Source organism: Ascaphus truei, chromosome 5 (assembly GCF_040206685.1).
Source record: "Ascaphus truei isolate aAscTru1 chromosome 5, aAscTru1.hap1, whole genome shotgun sequence".
Lineage (NCBI taxonomy): Eukaryota > Metazoa > Chordata > Amphibia > Anura > Ascaphidae > Ascaphus > Ascaphus truei.
Window position 1 is genome coordinate 189,786,845 of NC_134487.1, and position 9,367 is coordinate 189,796,211.

Here is a 9,367-nt window from a genome sequence, read left to right on the forward strand (position 1 = left end):
CCCAGACACACTCTCTCTCTCTCTCTCTCTCTCCCAGACACACTCTCTCTCTCTCTCTCTCTCCCAGACACACTCTCTCTCTCTCTCTCTCCCAGACACACTCTCTCTCTCTCCCAGACACACTCTCTCTCTCTCTCCCAGACACACTCTCTCTCTCTCTCCCAGACACACACACTCTCTCTCTCCCAGACACACACTCTCTCTCTCTCCCAGACACACACTCTCTCTCTCTCCCAGACACACACTCTCTCTCTCTCCCAGACACACACTCTCTCTCTCTCCCAGACACACACTCTCTCTCTCTCCCAGACACACACTCTCTCTCTCTCCCAGACACACACTCTCTCTCTCTCCCAGACACACACTCTCTCTCTCCCAGACACACTCTCTCTCTCTCCCAGACACACTCTCTCTCTCTCCCAGACACACTCTCTCTCTCTCCCAGACACACTCTCTCTCTCTCTCCCAGACACACACTCTCTCCTCTCTCCCAGACACACTCTCTCTCTCTCTCTCCCAGACACACTCTCTCTCTCTCTCTCTCCCAGACACACTCTCTCTCTCTCCCAGACACACTCTCTCTCTCTCTCCCAGACACACTCTCTCTCTCTCTCCCAGACACACTCTCTCTCTCTCTCTCCCAGACACACACTCTCTCTCTCTCCCAGACACACTCTCTCTCTCTCCCAGACACACTCTCTCTCTCTCCCAGACACACTCTCTCTCTCCCAGACACTCTCTCTCTCTCTCCCAGACACACTCTCTCTCTCCCAGACACACTCTCTCTCTCCCAGACACACTCTCTCTCTCTCTCCCAGACACACTCTCTCTCTCTCTCCCAGACACACACTCTCTCTCCCAGACACACACTCTCTCTCTCTCCCAGACACACTCTCTCTCTCTCTCCCAGACACACACACTCTCTCTCTCTCCCAGACACACACTCTCTCTCTCTCCCAGACACACACTCTCTCTCTCTCTCTCCCAGACACACACTCTCTCTCTCTCTCCCAGACACACACTCTCACTCTCTCTCAGACACACACTCTCTCTCTCCCAGACACACACTCTCTCTCTCCCAGACACACACTCTCTCTCTCCCAGACACACACTCTCTCTCTCCCCAGACACACACACTCTCTCTCCAGACACACACACTCTCTCCCAGACACACACACTCTCTCTCCCAGACACACTCTCTCTCTCTCCCAGACACACTCTCTCTCTCTCCCAGACACACTCTCTCTCTCTCCCAGACACACTCTCTCTCTCTCTCCCAGACACACTCTCTCTCTCTCTCTCCCAGACACACTCTCTCTCTCCCAGACACACTCTCTCTCTCTCTCCCAGACACACACACTCTCTCTCTCTCCCAGACACACTCTCTCTCTCTCTCCCAGACACACACACTCTCTCTCTCTCCCAGACACACACTCTCTCTCTCTCCCAGACACACACTCTCTCTCTCTCCCAGACACACACTCTATCTCTCTCCCAGACACACACTCTCTCTCCCAGACACACACTCTCTCTCTCTCTCCCAGACACTCTCTCTCTCTCCCAGACACACTCTCTCTCTCTCCCAGACACACTCTCTCTCTCTCCCAGACACACTCTCTCTCTCTCTCCCAGACACACTCTCTCTCTCTCTCCCAGACACACACTCTCTCTCTCTCTCTCCCAGACACACTCTCTCTCTCTCTCCCAGACACACTCTCTCTCTCTCTCCCAGACACACTCTCTCTCTCCCAGACACACTCTCTCTCTCCCAGACACACACTCTCTCTCTCCCAGACACACTCTCTCTCTCTCCCAGACACACTCTCTCTCTCTCCCAGACACACTCTCTCTCTCTCTCTCCCAGACACACTCTCTCTCTCCCAGACACACTCTCTCTCTCTCTCTCCCAGACACACTCTCTCTCTCTCTCTCTCCCAGACACACACACTCTCTCTCTCTCCCAGACACACACTCTCTCTCTCTCCCAGACACACACTCTCTCTCTCTCCCAGACACACTCTCTCTCTCCCAGACACACACTCTCTCTCTCTCTCCCAGACACACACTCTCTCTCTCTCCCAGACACACTCTCTCTCTCTCCCAGACACACTCTCTCTCTCCCAGACACACTCTCTCTCTCTCTCTCCCAGACACACTCTCTCTCTCTCTCCCAGACACACTCTCTCTCTCTCTCCCAGACACAGTCTCTCTCTCCCAGACACACACTCTCTCTCCCAGACACACTCTCTCTCTCTCCCAGACACACTCTCTCTCTCCCAGACACACACTCTCTCTCCCAGACACACTCTCTCTCTCTCCCAGACACACTCTCTCTCTCTCCCAGACACACTCTCTCTCTCTCTCCCAGACACACTCTCTCTCTCTCTCCCAGACACACTCTCTCTCTCTCCCAGACACACTCTCTCTCTCTCCCAGACACACTCTCTCTCTCTCCCAGACACTCTCTCTCTCTCTCCCAGACACACTCTCTCTCTCCCAGACACACTCTCTCTCTCCCAGACACACTCTCTCTCTCCCAGACACACTCTCTCTCTCCCAGACAACACTCTCTCTCTCCCAGACACACTCTCTCTCTCCCAGACACACTCTCTCTCTCTCCCAGACACACTCTCTCTCTCTCTCCCAGACACACTCTCTCTCTCTCCCAGACACACACTCTCTCTCTCCCAGACACACTCTCTCTCAGACACACAGACACACTCTCTCTCTCTCCCAGACACACTCTCTCTCTCTCTCTCCCAGACACACTCTCTCTCTCTCCCAGACACACTCTCTCTCTCTCCCAGACACACTCTCTCTCTCTCTCCCAGACACACTCTCTCTCTCCCAGACACACTCTCTCTCTCCCAGACACACTCTCTCTCTCTCTCCCAGACACACTCTCTCTCTCTCTCTCCCAGACACACTCTCTCTCTCTCTCTCCCAGACACACTCTCTCTCTCCCAGACACACTCTCTCTCTCCCAGACACACTCTCTCTCTCTCTCCCAGACACACTCTCTCTCTCTCCCAGACACCTATCTCTCTCTCCCAGACACACTCTCTCTCTCCCAGACACACTCTCTCTCTCCCAGACACACTCTCTCTCTCCCAGACACACTCTCTCTCTCCCAGACACACTCTCTCTCTCCCAGACACACTCTCTCTCTCCCAGACACACTCTCTCTCTCTCCCAGACACACTCTCTCTCTCTCTCCCAGACACACTCTCTCTCTCTCCCAGACACACACTCTCTCTCTCCCAGACACACTCTCTCTCAGACACACAGACACACTCTCTCTCTCTCCCAGACACACTCTCTCTCTCTCTCTCCCAGACACACTCTCTCTCTCTCCCAGACACACACTCTCTCTCTCTCCCAGACACACTCTCTCTCTTCCCAGACACACTCTCTCTCTCTCCCAGACACACTCTCTCTCAGACACACAGACACACTCTCTCTCTCTCCCAGACACACTCTCTCTCTCTCTCTCCCAGACACACTCTCTCTCTCTCCCAGACACACTCTCTCTCTCCCAGACACACTCTCTCTCTCCCAGATACACTCTCTCTCTCTCTCCCAGACACACTCTCTCTCTCTCTCCCAGACACACTCTCTCTCTCCCAGACACACACACTCTCTCTCTCTCCCAGACACACACTCTCTCTCTCTCCCAGACACACACTCTCTCTCTCTCCCAGACACACACTCTATCTCTCTCCCAGACACACTCTCTCTCTCCCAGACACACACTCTCTCTCTCTCTCCCAGACACACACTCTCTCTCTCTCTCCCAGACACTCTCTCTCTCTCTCCCAGACACACTCTCTCTCTCTCCCAGACACACTCTCTCTCTCTCCCAGACACACTCTCTCTCTCTCTCCCAGACACACTCTCTCTCTCTCTCCCAGACACACACTCTCTCTCTCTCTCTCCAGACACACACTCTCTCTCTCTCTCTCCCAGACACACTCTCTCTCTCTCTCCCAGACACACTCTCTCTCTCTCCCAGACACACTCTCTCTCTCCCAGACACACACTCTCTCTCCCAGACACACTCTCTCTCTCTCCCAGACACACTCTCTCTCTCCCAGACACACACTCTCTCTCCCAGACACACTCTCTCTCTCCCAGACACACTCTCTCTCTCCCAGACACACTCTCTCTCTCCCAGACACACTCTCTCTCTCCCAGACACACTCTCTCTCTCTCTCCCAGACACACTCTCTCTCTCTCTCCCAGACACACTCTCTCTCTCTCCCAGACACACTCTCTCTCTCTCCCAGACACACTCTCTCTCTCTCTCCCAGACACACTCTCTCTCTCTCTCCCAGACACACTCTCTCTCTCTCTCCCAGACACACACTCTCTCTCTCTCTCTCCCAGACACACTCTCTCTCTCTCTCCCAGACACACTCTCTCTCTCTCTCCCAGACACACTCTCTCTCTCTCTCCCAGACACACTCTCTCTCTCTCCCAGACACACTCTCTCTCTCTCCCAGACACTCTCTCTCTCTCCCAGACACACTCTCTCTCTTTCCCAGACACACTCTCTCTCTCCCAGACACACTCTCTCTCTCCCAGACACACTCTCTCTCTCCCAGACACACTCTCTCTCTCCCAGACACACTCTCTCTCTCCCAGACACACTCTCTCTCTCCCAGACACACTCTCTCTCTCCCAGACACACTCTCTCTCTCCCAGACACACTCTCTCTCTCCCAGACACACTCTCTCTCTCTCCCAGACACACACTCTCTCTCTCTCCAGACACACTCTCTCTCTTTCCCAGACACACTCTCTCTCCCAGACACACTCTCTCTCAGACACACAGACACACTCTCTCTCTCTCCCAGACACACTCTCTCTCTCTCTCTCCCAGACACACTCTCTCTCTCTCCCAGACACACTCTCTCTCTCTCTCCCAGACACACTCTCTCTCTCCCAGATACACTCTCTCTCTCCCAGACACACTCTCTCTCTCTCTCCCAGACACACTCTCTCTCTCCCAGACACACTCTCTCTCTCCCAGACACTCTCTCTCTCTCCCAGACACACTCTCTCTCTCTCAGACACACTCTCTCTCTCCCAGACACACTCTCTCTCTCTCTCTCTCCAGACACACACTCTCTCTCTCTCCCAGACACACTCTCTCTCAGACACACAGACACACTCTCTCTCTCTGACACACAGACACACTCACAGACACACTCACAGACACACTCACAGACACACTCACAGACACACTCACAGACACACTCACAGACACACTCACAGACACACTCACAGACACACTCACAGACACACTCACAGACACACTCACAGACACACTCACAGACACATACACTCGGACGGTCACTCAGGCGCGCACACTCAGACACGCACACTCAGACACTCATACACACCTGGGAAATCGGAACGGGATCGGAGCAGGGGGGGGGGGGGGGGGGATCAGAGCGGAATAGGAACGGGGTGGGGGTCGGAACGGAATCGGAGCAGGGGGGAGCGGAATCGGAGCAGGAGGGCAAGGGGGAAGCAAACAGGCATGGAGCAGTACTCACCTGACTTGCTCCATGCAGCAGGTAGAGGCGGGCCTGGCTTTGCAAGCTCAGATAGAGCTTGCTGCGGCCCAAAAAAAAAATTCTGGCAGCGTGCCAACATGCGCCAGCCAATCAGGAGGGGGGAGATTTTTATTTTTTTTCCGCCTTTGCAGAGAGCGCTCGTTGCCTGGCACATCGCGAGCTGGGCCGCAAAAATAATCGTTGTGGGCCGCATGCGACCCGCGGGCCGCGAGTTTGACATGCTTGTGTTACAGGGTGTGAGTAGTTTTGTAACACTCTTAAGTGTGCACCCCTCTTGTTGCAGGATTACCCTAAACTCAGTCAGTCCTATTACTCGCTCCTGGAGGTACTGACGCAGGATCACATGTCTTTCATCGCCAGCCTCGAGCCACACGTTATAATGTACATTTTGTCCTCCATCTCTGAGGGGCTCACAGCCCTGGGTGAGTCCTGGCTCCGGCGATGCGCCCCCTGCTGCTCCAGCGACAAGTCCCCCGCCGCCTTCTGCTCCGGTGTCTCTCCGCCCCCTGCCGCCTCCTGCTCCAGCGACACGTCCCCCGCCTGCTCCGGCGTCTCTGCATTCCCCGCCGCCTCCTGCTCCGGTGTCTCTGCATTCCCCGCCGCCTCCTGCTCCGGCGTCTCTGCATTCCCCGCCGCCTCCTGCTCCGGCGTCTTTGCATTCCCCGCCGCCTCCTGCTCCGGCGTCTCTGCATTCCCCGCCTCCTCCGGCGTGTCTCCGTCCCCCGCCTCATTCTGCTCCGTCGTCTCACCGTCCCCCGCCTCCTTCTGCTCCGGCGTCTTTCCGTCCCCCGCCTCCTTCTGCTCCGGCGTCTTTCCGTCCCCTGCCTCCTTCTGCTCCGGCGTCTCTCCGTCCCCCGCCTCCTGATTTGGCTGTGTCCCTTTTCGCGTCTGTGCCATAACGCACCTTCAGCAGCTAGTGTGTGAATATGACCTTTGGAGCACGTCCTCGCATTCCCCTCTCACAGTGACGCTGTGTCCCCTCCCCGCAGACACCATGGTGTGCACAGGCTGCTGCTCCTGTCTGGATCACATCGTCACTTACCTCTTCAAGCAGCTGTCCCGCAGCAGCAAGAAACGCGGGGCCCCCCCACCTCAGGAGAGCGAGCGGTTCCTTCACATTATGCAGCAGCACCCCGAGATGATCCAACAGGTAACTGTCGCCTGCGCAGATAAACCGCACGGAAAACCTTGGCGATGACAGTAACATCTTCCCTCCCATCTCTCTCTCCCTTTTATCCTCTCAGATGCTCTCCACGGTGCTGAATATTATTATATTTGAAGACTGTCGGAATCAGTGGTCAATGAGCCGACCTCTGCTAGGCCTGATCCTACTCAATGAGAAGGTACGAACCCTTTAACCTCTGTGCTCCCCCGCCCCTCCCGTGTTCTCCCCCGCCCCTCCCGTGTTCTCCCCCGCCCCTCCCGTGTTCTCCCCCGCCCCTCCCGTGTTCTCCCCCGCCCCTCCCGTGTTCTCCCCCGCCCCTCCCGTGTTCTCCCCCGCCCCTCCCGTGTTCTCCCCCGCCCCTCCCGTGTTCTCCCCCGCCCCTCCCGTGTTCTCCCCGCCCCTCCCGTGTTCTCCCCCGCCCCTCCCGTGTTCTCCCCCGCCCCTCCCGTGTTCTCCCCCGCCCCTCCCGTGTTCTCCCCCGCCCCTCCCGTGTTCTCCCCCGCCCCTCCCGTGTTCTCCCCCGCCCCTCCCGTGTTCTCCCCCGCCCCTCCCGTGTTCTCCCCCGCCCCTCCCGTGTTCTCCCCCGCCCCCCGTGTTCTCCCCCGCCCCCCCGTGTTCTCCCCCGCCCCCCCCCCCGTGTTCTCCCCCGCCCCCCCCCCCCGTGTTCTCCCCCGCCCCCCCCCCCGTGTTCTCCCCCGCCCCCCCCCCCCCCGTGTTCTCCCCCGCGCCCCCCCCCCGTGTTCTCCCCCGCCCCCCCCCCCCGTGTTCTCCCCCGCCCCCCCCCCGTGTTCTCCCCCGCCCCCCCCCCCGTGTTCTCCCCCGCCCCCCCCCCCGTGTTCTCCCCCGCCCCCCCCCCCCCCGTGTTCTCCCCCGCCCCCCCCGTGTTCTCCCCCGCCCCCCCCCGTGTTCTCCCCCGCCCCCCCCCGTGTTCTCCCCCGCCCCCCCCGTGTTCTCCCCCGCCCCCCCCCCGTGTTCTCCCCCGCCCCCCCCCCGTGTTCTCCCCCGCCCCCCCCCGTGTTCTCCCCCGCCCCCCCCCCGTGTTCTCCCCCGCCCCCCCCCCGTGTTCTCCCCCGCCCCCCCCCGTGTTCTCCCCCGCCCCCCCCCGTGTTCTCCCCCGCCCCCCCCCCCGTGTTCTCCCCCGCCCCCCCCCCCGTGTTCTCCCCCGCCCCCCCCCCGTGTTCTCCCCCGCCCCCCCCCCGTGTTCTCCCCCGCCCCCCCCCCGTGTTCTCCCCCGCCCCCCTCCCGTGTTCTCCCCCGCCCCCCTCCCGTGTTCTCCCCCGCCCCCCCCCCGTGTTCTCCCCCGCCCCCCTCCCGTGTTCTCCCCCGCCCCCCTCCCGTGTTCTCCCCCGCCCCCCTCCCGTGTTCTCCCCCGCCCCCCTCCCGTGTTCTCCCCCGCCCCCCTCCCGTGTTCTCCCCCGCCCCCCTCCCGTGTTCTCCCCCGCCCCCCTCCCGTGTTCTCCCCCGCCCCCTCCCGTGTTCTCCCCCGCCCCCTCCCGTGTTCTCCCCCGCCCCCTCCCGTGTTCTCCCCCGCCCCCTCCCGTGTTCTCCCCCGCCCCCTCCCGTGTTCTCCCCCGCCCCCTCCCGTGTTCTCCCCCGCCCCCTCCCGTGTTCTCCCCCGCCCCCTCCCGTGTTCTCCCCCGCCCCCTCCCGTGTTCTCCCCCGCCCCCCTCCCGTGTTCTCCCCCGCCCCCCTCCCGTGTTCTCCCCCGCCCCCTCCCGTGTTCTCCCCCGCCCCCTCCCGTGTTCTCCCCCGCCCCCTCCCGTGTTCTCCCCCGCCCCCTCCCGTGTTCTCCCCCGCCCCCTCCCGTGTTCTCCCCCGCCCCCTCCCGTGTTCTCCCCCGCCCCCTCCCGTGTTCTCCCCCGCCCCCTCCCGTGTTCTCCCCCGCCCCCTCCCGTGTTCTCCCCCGCCCCCTCCCGTGTTCTCCCCCGCCCCCCTCCCGTGTTCTCCCCCGCCCCCTCCCGTGTTCTCCCCCGCCCCCTCCCGTGTTCTCCCCCGCCCCCTCCCGTGTTCTCCCCCGCCCCCTCCCGTGTTCTCCCCCGCCCCCTCCCGTGTTCTCCCCCGCCGCCCTCTCTCTGATTGTGCGTCTTCATCAGTATTTCTCAGACCTGCGGAGCAGCATTGTGAGCAGCCAGCCCCCCGAGAAGCAGCAAGCCATGCACCTGTGCTTTGAGAATCTGATGGAGGGAATCGAAAGGAACCTGCTGACCAAAAACAGAGACAGGTCAGTGTGTCCCACCCTCACCTCCCGCTGCCCAGAGACGGGTCGGCGTGTCCCACCCTCACCTCCGCTGCCCAGAGACGGGTCGCCGTGTCCCACCCTCGCCTATCGCTGCCCAGAGACGGGTCGGCGTGTCCCACCCTCACCTATCGCTGCCCAGAGACGGGTCGGCGTGTCCCACCCTCACCTCCGCTGCCCAGAGACGGGTCGCCGTGTCCCACCCTCGCCTATCGCTGCCCAGAGACGGGTCGGCGTGTCCCACCCTCACCTATCGCTGCCCAGAGACGGGTCCGCGTGTCCCACCCTCACCTCCCGCCGCCGTGTCCCACCCTCACCTCCGCTGCCCAGAGACGGGTCGGCGTGTCCCACCCTCGCCTATTGCTGCCCAGAGACGGGTCGGCGT

The 9,367-nt window shown here is 60.7% G+C and overlaps 1 protein-coding gene across 2 annotated transcripts in view; it reads left to right on the plus strand.

The window, feature by feature from the left end:
• The window catches only part of XPO7 (exportin 7), a 69,926-nt gene that overhangs the window by 58,320 nt on the left and 2,239 nt on the right, over nt 1-9,367 (plus strand). Inside the window, exons 24-27 of one of the 2 annotated variants that reach the window (XM_075601431.1) lie at nt 5,865-6,003; nt 6,547-6,731; nt 6,826-6,924; nt 8,840-8,967. In XM_075601431.1, coding sequence (XP_075457546.1) covers nt 5,865-6,003; nt 6,547-6,731; nt 6,826-6,924; nt 8,840-8,967 — 551 coding nt within the window. The remainder of the gene's footprint in view (nt 1-5,864; nt 6,004-6,546; nt 6,732-6,825; nt 6,925-8,839; nt 8,968-9,367) is intronic. The other variant, XM_075601432.1, reaches the window with a different exon arrangement.